The sequence below is a fragment of the Lepisma saccharinum genome, chromosome 5 (genome assembly GCF_977018435.1).
Source record: "Lepisma saccharinum chromosome 5, izLepSacc3.1, whole genome shotgun sequence".
Lineage (NCBI taxonomy): Eukaryota > Metazoa > Arthropoda > Insecta > Zygentoma > Lepismatidae > Lepisma > Lepisma saccharinum.
This window is the reverse complement of record NC_139233.1, coordinates 46,386,293-46,398,464: the sequence shown is the minus strand read 5'-3', so window position 1 is coordinate 46,398,464 and position 12,172 is coordinate 46,386,293. Positions and strand designations below refer to the sequence as shown.

Genomic DNA, 12,172 nt, shown 5'->3' with positions numbered 1-12,172 from the left:
CATTCTAGCATTAAAAATACATGTTCCTATTGTATACTACAATTGCAATTTCAATACAAAAACCTGTTTTTAAACATGGTAATGTAACGACGGATTGGATCATTTAACAGCAAAAAGTAATAAGTGAATGTCCATCACCATGTTTTTCACAACTCCATCCCTTAAAAGAATGTAGAATAAAAAGGAACAAAAGTAGTGATGGACAATTTGTCTATTGCTATCTCAGCCACTGATTGTACTACTCAGTTGATTCCGAAAATTAGTGTTGTAATTTGAAACGTAAATATGTAACTTTAATGATTTTTAACCAAATACATGCTACTCTTATTTATCACCTATTACAATGGATACAAATTTAGAACATTTTGGTGATTGAGCATGTTACCTTACATTGGACAATAAAGCGATTTGTATACTTTTGTAAGGAACAAATAAAGAACATGGGAGATGCTTTTTTAATGTCTTGACAATCTTTAAAAGTAGGGCTCAGCTGATAGCAATGCCAATACTCATGCAGATTCCTACTGATATGGATACTTGGAAATTTAAACAACTTTACACTTCTAATTGGAACTACATCATATTAATCTCCTGGCTTTAAAATATTCAAACTTTCACATAAGACAATTATTTAATCGTGAACTCCATTTTTCCCCTGATGATGTTGCCAAAAAATGAAAATTATGCATTTTGCACAACTTCCAGGGAATTTAGACTATGCAAAAGTGCCATACAGCACTTTTGCAGACTCTACGAGACACTGGCGTATGCAGAATTTTCTTTCGGGAGGTGCTGGAATTGTAAAAGTGGATAGCGCATAGTTTTGTTCTCGGTAGGATAAACAATTAAATATTTTGTATTTTGAGTTTTTGCTTTAAGACTACATTATACACAGATAGGCTGATCGAGAATGTTTCTACAGTGTAAAGTGGGATCCGAACCACTATGTGCCTTGGATCTTTTTCATTCTATTAAAATTGTACTCTAAGACAAAAGTGGTAATCTAGGGTCATTTAAAGGAGGTTTGAGTTTGCATCTTTCCCTTTTTTGAGTTCTTACCTTTTTCATTTGAAAATTGTGATCCTGTCAGGGGCTGATGGGGTCTGCAGTCCCATCAGTCCTTGTGTATGCTAGTGCTCCGAGACACCCAGACTCCAGTAAAATATCAATGAGTATTGGTGATTAATTTAAACTGATATTTGTGATACCAATTAACATATCAGCATCAGTTATCAGTTCAGCCCCAGTTAAAAGTCATGAAAACATGGCCCATTTATTGGCAGTAGTAAAAAATTTAATATGTTGAAAAATCAAAACCAGGTGTAAGAGATCCATCCCATCGTTACATAATTCAATCGAAATTAGGTCCACCCAAACTTATCGCAAATTTAGTCCCTAATTCAATTATTTTATTCAATGTGGCTGTGAACATAGAAACTACACTTAGTAGAGAAAAATGACATATTTTAAAATGGTACCCCCATTCCCATTGTTGCATATAATGCACTTCAGGATTTCAACAATACATTTCAACAATCACAACAGAGAGAACAAGTTATGACCACAAAGTTTTAACAGTGACATAAGTTCTATTTTGCCTGTACACACCAATAACATTGTTCTGAACACACCACAATAATTATTTGAGGCACATAGCTCTCATCTCTCATACAATTGATGGAAGTCATAGTGGTACTTAACAACTTAATATGGGGGGAATCAGAATCACAAAGCTGACAGCAGTAAAGGCAATGTAAAATTATATTCTTGAAATATCTATTTATAATGGGTGGGGACACACGTTTTGTAACATAGAATTACTGACTAGTAAAAGATAACGTGAGGACTCAAATAAAACACTGAACACAAATGAATTTATATACATGCAGTGTAACTTGGATCTTTCCAATATTTTTTTTTTTTTTACTATTGATATAGGAAAAACTCAACAAGCACAATATCAATTATTTCTTTCTTTGAAAGTCACAAATACAATATAAGAACAATAGTTTCAACGTGATGCAATGGAAACAACTTCATGTTTTTGACACATGTTAAGTATATGAAAACATTAATCATAAAAAAGGTCAAATGTATCAAAAATTAGATGAAGTCACAAGATGTACATTGTTTTATCTTCCGAATTTTCAGGCTGATCTTGATCATTCTTCAGGAAAAGGAGAAAAGAATGTGTGGTGGAAGGGTTAAAACCTGGTTAGGACAACATATTTGTCAATTAAAATTACATATTATTCGAAGGTGTGAAGTATAAAATTGAATGGATGTGTGCCGAATGAATAATACATGGTCACTCTGATCAGATGAAGTGTGAAATATGTATTTGTACAATTTTCTTGAATGTTCATAATAAAAATTCACTTTCTGTGAAATGGTTGTACATGGCACATGAATATAGTCTTATAATTTACCCTGCATTTATAGACTTTGTCTTGTTGGCATTTATTTTGGAATAAATAATAATATAAACGAGGTGCACTTGAATAAGAGTATATTGTACGAACACCTCCATATGTGCTGTTCTGTGCCTTAAAAATAGATTTTGTTCTTAGCTTTTAAGCATTCTATATTTGAGCTTCCATAATTAACTTGTTAACTGTGTTATTTTTTTTAGCTCATTATCTTTAACCTCCCCTGGGTATGTGGTATTTCTACAATGCCAGAGAAGATTAGCTATTACAATATATATATTTTTTTCTATTAAGTATTCAGAAATACTTAAAGCACAAACTAATTCTTAATTTTAATTGCTACAACAATAATTGTTATTGTTGAAGCACATAGAATTATTACTCAATCCAGCTATTTCTGTTGTAAAACTGTTCCTGCAGCATACCATGCTGTATAATGGTGTCCTCTGATGGACAAAATCTCAATTAGTAAAACAAATTCTGGCTTTCTTATGGCTTCTGGTAAAGAAAACAACATTACCGTGGAATCATAACATCGGCTCAAACTTCTCATAACCAGGGAATGTTGGCTGTTACACGTGGACATATTATGCCAACATACTGGAGGGAATACGTATATACACACGCCACACCCAGTTAAGGGGTTACGTGGGTAAAACAATCAACTCTTCACACAAAACAGTCAGAAAATGCAATAAGCAAATATGTTTCTAATAGCAAAAAAAGGCAGAATTAATACCATTTCCATGAGTGACAACATTAGTTGGTATAAACATGTGAATGATTTTAATTAAATGAAATTGTTCACACACAAAGTCAGACACACATGACAACCTTATAAATTATTTTTGCAAAGGTAGTGTGTTTATGACAATTCACAAGCATCTACATGTGCTTTAAATTAAAAAGAAACCAAAGTGCAATTTGAGAATTGGCTTATTAAAATATTTTTAAAATTTACACTAAAAGAAGAAATTCTCTATCAATCTATTTATTAAAAAATTGCACTCTAAAAATATTTTCAATACTAGAGTATAATTCATACTTATTATTTTTGGTCCCCTAGCTTTTCAGCATGACAAATTAGTCCTGTACTTGTGCCAAACTTTGCAAATTTGGTAATCAAAGGCTACACTGCATGTATACAATTTCAGAAATACAATTGTCTATCATACAAAGAAACACCTAGGTATATAAAGAATGTACAGGAATTTTAGTGAAAAGTATAATAATATTTGAAACAAGAAATGTGAAATATTTAGTACAGTACACTCTAATAGAAATATTTTTTTCTTAATTCCCAAAATAATTTTGTATAGTGCAGGAACATTTCACACAAGCATATGAAAATATATCAAAATTTAAAGACTACGATGCACACATAATCAATAATTAAGAGAGCAAGAAAACTTTGAGTAATCACTTATTAAAATTGTCAATAAATTTACACAAATAACTTTTATTTGTGACTTGTCATGTTTGTACTCTGCAACTCACTAATTTACATACAGACTTAGAACACAAAATCAAAGGTCGGCAATATGACATTAAGTAAAGTGCCAAGTAATGTACGCTTAATAAAACATTTAATGAACCATCTACTTACACACATGTAGATAATGTCAAATAAATAAATATACCATCATAAAAGATGAATCACACAAATGTGTCATATTCTGCAAGTCATTTTTCCATATGATTATTGATACAGATTGCAAAACATACTAACATACAAACATAATAGTGTGGTGTTAAAAAATAATAACTTCCTGACAAAAATGTCATAACTATTATGGTACAACAAAAATGATAAAAAAATGAAAGCTGTACCTGTAGTAAAAACTAACTAAATAAAATTTATCTAATAGTATGTCCACATTTATTTATATATAATATATATATATATGAGAGAACAAATTCATTCAGCAATTTTAACATGATAAAACCACATGCAATACAATGCTACAAGTATGTCATTTCGCAAAGGATCAGATCTATGCATTTCATTATTCATGTATGTATGAAGGTATGTCTTGATATTCAACATAAAACAACACAACACCCAGCAAGGTTTGCACGTTAAAGTATTTAACATATTATAGAATAAATTATCTTCAGCAAATACTTCGGAACATTAAAAAAAAAAAAAGGAAACTTTCCTTCTTTAAAAAATGGCCACTAATCTGATTGGATAGCAGTTTAAGTGCATTTCCACACAAAATAAAACTTTGGGATTTTGGAACACGGCACTACTCAATGGTGAGATGTAATTAGTCCCAGAGCAAATGTTGACAATCTACAGGTGAATGAATTATATTAACCAATAAAAATAGATTTCCTATACTTTAACTTGACTTTAGGAAAATAAGAGAAAAACTGAGAAACTAAGGAAAGAACAATATAGTATGTGGGTAAGCATTATGACTAGTATTTATGAAATATTTTTAAACAGATGCTATAAACTGTCACAAATTTTGCATATTGACTGTCACTTCTTTAATTTTCGCATCTGTAATAACTAATTACATCTTCGATACCAACATAAAGTTACAATATCATGAACAATATAATTTGAAAAAAAAAAAATCAATTATCACAAGCAAGCCAAAAAAATAATAAATTTAATATATTCTTTACTGATAAGCTACATGCCAGAAACAAAAAAGATGTATCATTAACATTCCTAAAAGAGGTAGAAATACTTGGCAGTTTATTAAAACTTATTGGCAGTAGCTTGTAACTGCTGGAATATCATATCTATAACCGAGAAAAGGGTTGTTCTCGTCACTAACCAGTTTCACTGGCTTAAAGAATATACACAAACTCATCTGACCACAATGTTGATATTACACAAAAATATGGCAAAATTTACAAAAAAAAACTATTAAAAAAAACCTTTTGCAAAGAAAATTTGCATAAGTTATTTTACAACATAAAATAAAAAGAGCCACCTAGCATAGTCATGCGTATGTGTAAAGCTTCTCTACTACAGCAATTGTAGATATGGTTGTATAATGTTGAGATGTTTCTGAACTTACAAAATATGTTAAGAAACTACAAAAAACAATATGAAAAAACAAGGACAATCCTGAAAGTATTTAAATAATGTTATTTTAATTTTGCCTACATGTCAGTTGGATCACTGTGATTTTGATTGTTGGGTTGACTATAGTGGTTACTAGAAAATAATGTTGGCTGGGAGAAATGATATGCCAATAGTCATACAAGAAGTGAATAAAACCAGCCAGCCATAAGAACCAGCAATATAAGCATTTATTGATACAAAAATTATCAGAACCACTCCAACATTACGTGACAAAATCCTTACAAATACCTTAAAAATCAACAACTCAAAATGCATGACTATGAGATGTGACCAAAAAACACAAACATTAACAAACCTTGAAATATCAAGGACATAATATTTATTCATAATTCAAATAATACACTGACCAGCAGTAATGTCTAGAAATAAGTATAATGCCAATTTTTGAAATATGACTTATTAAACACAAACACACATTTGAAAAATAAAAATATACAAAACACTTGAGCAAGACAGGTAAGGGATTAATGGACGATAGTGATGTCTAAAGTTTTCCATAGTGGTAGAAATAAACAACAGGATGTATGGAAGAGAGGGCATGGTTACCTTGGTAACCTTCGTATACACTCATTCATGCAAGACTCTACTCTGGTTGTTGAGCCATGTGTAAACTAGAGTTATTAACTCTATGGCATTTATTGCTGCAGCAATCTAAGTCTCCACGAATAGCATAATTCACATGCTTGTTTTTCCGAATAAGTATTAAATGGGGTAGCTAGAAAAAGAATAATTTTTAAAATCAGTAAAAACGAACTTTAGGGTAAGAGGCATAACGGTGTTGCCTTCCTGCCGCAACTGCAGACATTAGTGCATTGGCAACAGCATCAACATGAATAAATTCAAATTCGGAGAAAAATGGAAACTTTACAGTGTTGTGTTGTCTGTAAATGGAATTGGAAGTGCAGCAATCATCAAGGATGAGATCATAGGCCATCTGAAGGTGTTCACATAATCATAACTCTCCCATAAGTGATGAGCAGAGAGAGATAATCATGATATCTAGCCAGACACTCACCTAGTCCTATTCATCTCCCTGCATGATTTTCTCAGTACCACTACACTGCCATTAATTATAGCCCCTCAAAATGTCTTGTATTGTGATGTTTCAATTGCAAGAGCAACGCAAACTTTGTCCCTTTTATGATCAGATAGGCTAATCAGGACTGGACCTAAAGTTTAAAGTGGGATAAGAACCACTGTGTGGCTCCATGGGGAATCGAACCCAGGGCACCTTATTACGAAGCAACGTTACACTGTGCTATCAAGATCAGATGGAATATTGCCACACAATGCTATGGTAAGAGGCATCTGATTGGAAGTGGTTCTGGGAATGTCCTTGGTGGAAACTCAGCACGAAGACAATTGGGGAGCTACTTGAAAACAGCAGTAGTGGTTCTGGTCTAAAAAGCGAGAAAACAGCAAAGACCATATGTCATCCATCATAAGCTGCTTGGCTGTCAATTGGTTGTTCATGCCATGGAATTAATATTTTGGTTTGAAATAGGTATGTTGAAATTAGAGCACCCCACACACAGTAAAGTCAGGGGTAAATGATAAGCCGGACATTTAAGTGGTGCCTGGTAGAAAAAAAAATAGGACATATTGCATCCTTTACTTCTAAATCCATATGTATCCCTCATCAAATATCTATTTCTAGACTGCATGTAAAGTTACCAAATGCACAATGTGGGAATGGCAAATAAACTAAGTTTGTGGAATGGAATGGTATGGTGGGAAATATACAGGATATAGGAATGGTACAAACAACAACACAAAGCAAATGGAATATTTAAATACTTGATTCTTGGATAATAAGGCTAATAATAATACTTGATAATGGAATGGAATCTATTTCTGGAATGAGGAATTATAATTAATTTAACATATATAAAATACACACACACAAACAAAAATTACAATGGGGGTTTTAACTTCCCATTCACACTTATGTGCAAAAATCTTCATATACAGCTTAAACAAGTCATATTTAAAAAATGGCACACATCGTACCTACAGGTATTATACAAAAAAAATACTACATAATAAGGGAACTAAAAAAGGAAAAATTACCAAAAAGGTGTACATAATCAGACAGAAAAAAAAAATTCTACGGTTGTGCCAAATGCAATTTAAATTGCAACAGTTAAAAAACATAGATATGGACAATGATATGATGTAATACTTGAGTTCAACATCCCTGGTACATATGCAGAAGTTCAAAGTAATATTATTCTATGATAAGCAGATCTTGAATGTCATGGTACAAAAATCAGAAGAGCATAATTATCCAGTAACGACAAATGTTAATATATATATATATGCGTATCACTGTAAACAAGAATGCATTTCAGTAGAAAATACATTCTCTTAACCATTTAATAAAGATTGTAGATGAAATTTCATTTAACACTTTCACTGCCAGTCACCTGCAAAATGATCACTGTAGGAACAATGCTTTCATTATACTTTAGGGCAATTCAATAGTATATTGAAAAATTACCTGGTGTATCATTTAAACAAATACGAGAGCAGTGGTTTTATATTGCAAAGTTAGTATTAACACGTATTTTAGTTATGTATACTACATAAGAAAACACCAGAGATGAGCTGATATCACTTTCGACCAATATCAACAGCAAGCTTACTGATTCTCACTGATACCAATGCCCGAACATTGCAACAAAAGCTGTGTTCAGAGTATATTCCCCTGCAATAATACCACATCAATCTACCAGACTTTTCTCTAAAATATTCAATGAATCAAGATATTTGGAATATAAACACAGCTGTCATTTAATTTTGCAACATAACATAAAATTATGCATTCTGCATAAGTTATAGGATAATTGGACTTCCTGATGGGATTTCATATTGTTGCAGACGCATGAGATTCTAGACTGCAGAAAATATCGGCTGGTATTGGTGGTTAAACTTGAACTAGCACTTCCCAACAGCCATACTGATATATTAGCATCAGTATTTCCTCAGACCTAGAAAACACCCCTTCACTTAATAACTGTCATATTTCTGTAAGAGGACCTCCCCGATGGCATAGTGGTAACGTTGTTGCCGTGTAATCAAGGGGTCTCAGGCTCAATAACCGGTGGAGGCATATAAACTGTAGGTCCAGTCCCAATTAGCCTTTCTGTGCATAAAGTGAACATAAAACAACAAGTCAATCAATCAATATTTCTGTAAGATGAACAAGTAAACAAGAAAATTTGTGATATGTGACCAAAAAAAAAAAGACAATGCCTTTATAAATTGGATGTAAATACAATCAGTTGTTGTTCCATAGAGATGGGATGGCACTATTGTCCCATAAAAGTAGACAGAGACAACCCTAGAATAGCTACATTGAATGGCGAAATTCGGGATGAAATCAGAAGTCACTTACGAACAGGAAAACTGGCAATGACAGTGCTAAATGTTACATTTACTTCAGCCTCATGTTTCATTATTATATTTAAAAAATTTACTCACATGGCACAATTCATTATTCTTGAGCAGCCTCAACTGCCATCAGCAATTATTGAACATATCCACATAATACTCAATATGATTTGCACTTGCAAATAAATAGAATTCTATGCAGTTTTCCTTACTAATAATGACTAGCATCAAATTACAGTAACATGCTTCTAATGTTAAAGTGTTTAGGTTGTTCTAACAAGTATGTCAAAATTACCTTCAAAAATTGAAGAATTGTGAAGCATGTCATTTTGATTTTTCCAGAAAATGAAGGTGAAACAATATGGGTGGGGCTGATTGGAAGTACACAGACTATAATAGATGTACTTCATGTCAAAATGATTCTTTTTCTTAAACATGGAAATTTTTCTACCAAAATTTAAGTTCCAAATTTCCAATAAATAATAACACATTGAATGAATTGCCAAGTAGTTAACCACAATCATGTGAAATTATTAATTATTTCAAGTGAGTACGCTGTCTACTATTTGTTTTTTACTTTTCTGCAAGTAATCTTCGTTTAATTTCAAATGAACACTTCAGATATATTAATTGTATCTACAGCCAAATGAATCGTGGAAAAATTACAAAAAACAAAAGAGAGTAAATTAAATAATCCCATCTGACAAAACCACAATGTAGGTAATCATAAGATGATTTTTTTAAAAATTCCACAACCCATGTAATGATATATGTAACTTAAGGCTACATTATGTAATTATGGGATGTTCGTGTCATTTTAAGTAACAAACCAAAATTAAGTTAATTACTGAATAGATCCATATGCACTTCTATTTTTGAAAGATCAAAGTAATTTTATTCTCAACACAGCAGTTCCCAACAAAAATTTGTTGAGCATAATGAAACATGCTTGGTTCAAAACTTAGAAAACCATTCCAGTAATCATCTAATTTACTTTTCTTCAATTTTGACATTAATATATCTGTAGTAACTTTTTCTAAAGAGATTCTTAATAACAGTCACTTGATCAAAGTCAAATGTGCAATTATGCAATAAATTTACAATAATAACCTATTACAACATGAAAATCTCAACATATTTGAAACAAAAATAAATTCATGTGTCCCTGTAACATTTTACTTCTCTAAATATGGCATAACATCCTGAAAAGCATAGTTCCAGGCAAAAAAAAAATCTATGAAGAACTTTTCTGCACATATACACTCTATAAAACTATTGTCAATATAATTCTTGGAGTATCTGCCAGCAGTACTCGCAAGGCACATTTATCCCTTTTTCTTTACTTTGGTACTAGGTTGGGAATGCTTAATTTACAACTTTTAACAATTTTTTTTGCAACCATTCTTGTGTTTCTTAAGCTGAAGTAGTATCGGGTAGTGAATATCTTCATCGTACTCGCATGACTGTTTGCATTCTATGTGCTTATTCCATACATGGTCATTATAGAAGTGGTCAACGGAGCAGTGGAACCTGTTGCTTGCCTCTTTAACAAATTTATCAAAAGTGTCCCCTCTTTTCGGTGCCATAACTAGACCAAGGCCACTATCTTTAAGTACGGTCCAGAAAGTCTCGACCAAATCCTTTCGAGCCTCGTCAAAGAACAAGCAGTCTGCGGATACGGCGACATCGTATTTGTTGTGCAAGTGTTCGTACGTGTGCTTCACGTTCCACTGAAGGATGGAAGACGTCACGCACGTTGGGCCGAAATCATTCTGGTTAATGATATGCTGGACGTTGTCTATGGACAGCTTATTCCCGTCGGTGAGGTGGATCTCCTTCGCGACAGAACATTTTGCTAGCATTATACCGGCCAGGCAAGTCATGCCGCCTCCCAGTTCGATCACAGAATTACCTTTGAACAAATCTATATTATTAAGGCAATAGTATGCTAGAGCTTCTTCAGAAGGCCAGATGCATATGTTTCCCGTGTTGTTGAAGCCGATTAATTCAGACGCGGAGAAGTTTTTCGAAAGATGCTTAATTTTAACAGAAATTCCCTGAAGATATGGGTACGAGTACTCAGCCCACGTACCATTATCTTGCTCATTATTATAATCATGAAGTGGCTGGCTTTTAAACAATTCAAAAGACGTAAACCGACGGACGGATACATCTTTAATGGAATGATCACAACGCTTCTTCTGTAAAACTTGAGCCAAAAGCTTCCACCTTCGACGTGCAAGTTCATTTCTATTTGAATTTTGAGCATCTAGCTGAGAGCCATTACAAACTTTAGACATCACTGGTGAGAGGGGGCCAGCTAGTCTCTCTCCACTCCAATCTGAGCTTCGTCAATGAAAAATTTCCACCATGATGTTTGGTCACCCGTACTTAAATAATAGACATGCCTTGGGTTCAGCATTTTCTGCCTGGAAGGAAAACAAATTTGCATTATTCCTCCTCTCAATTGCAGGCATTATTGCACATATTTATACACAAATAGAGAGATAGAGAGAGACATAAACTACCCAAAAATACCCACTCAATGAAAGTCTTTCCACAATCCAAAAAAAATTCTCTTGGAATTGATTTGTTGTTCCCACTTTATGCACAGATGGGCTAAGTGGGATTGAACCTACAGTTTAAAGTGGGATCCGAACCACTGTGCAATGTGCCTCCACCGGGTATTGAACCCAGGACTCCTTTATTCTAAGGCAACAATTCTCAATAGAATGGGAGGAAGTAGTAAAGGTCATGTATGGCATCAAAAGTTAAATTCCTGATTTAGAGTTAACTTCACTACGAGGGTCACTATTTATATTTTGAGCCTAACAATGAAAAAACAGGAATTTGGCATTGAAAACTGCTTTATTGTTTTTCGAAGTATTCTCCTTTATGGTCAATACACTTTTGCATTCGTTCGAACCATTTGTCAAAGCAGTTTTTCCAATCTTCTTGAGACACCTCCATAATATGGTTTTTGAACGCATCAACGGCATCTTCCGCCGACGAAAATCGTTGTCCACGCAATTTATTCTTGACATTCGGGAACAAGAAGAAGTCATTGGGTGCCAAATCAGGACTGTACGGCAGATGACCTATCAATTCGATTTTTTGACTGTTCATAAAGTCGGTTGTTAGACGAGATGTGTGACAGCTGGCATTGTCTTGATGAAGAATGATCCGACGGCGTTTGTTTGTTTTCCGTATTTCACCGAAGACCTCTGGCAAACAAATTGTTGTG

At 33.3% G+C, this 12,172-nt stretch overlaps 1 protein-coding gene across 2 annotated transcripts in view; it reads right to left on the bottom strand.

Moving 5' to 3' along the window:
• The window catches only part of LOC145987795 (calmodulin-lysine N-methyltransferase), an 80,337-nt gene that overhangs the window by 21,943 nt on the left and 46,222 nt on the right, over window positions 1-12,172 (bottom strand). Inside the window, exon 3 of one of the 2 annotated variants that reach the window (XM_083122498.1) lies at window positions 8,692-11,357. The exons of the other annotated variant lie outside the window; for it this stretch is intronic. Coding sequence (XP_082978624.1) covers window positions 10,308-11,228 — 921 coding nt within the window. The 5' untranslated portion in view covers window positions 11,229-11,357 and the 3' untranslated portion in view covers window positions 8,692-10,307. Of the gene's footprint in view, window positions 1-8,691; window positions 11,358-12,172 lie in introns of those variants that run through there. 2 annotated transcript variants of the gene reach the window in all.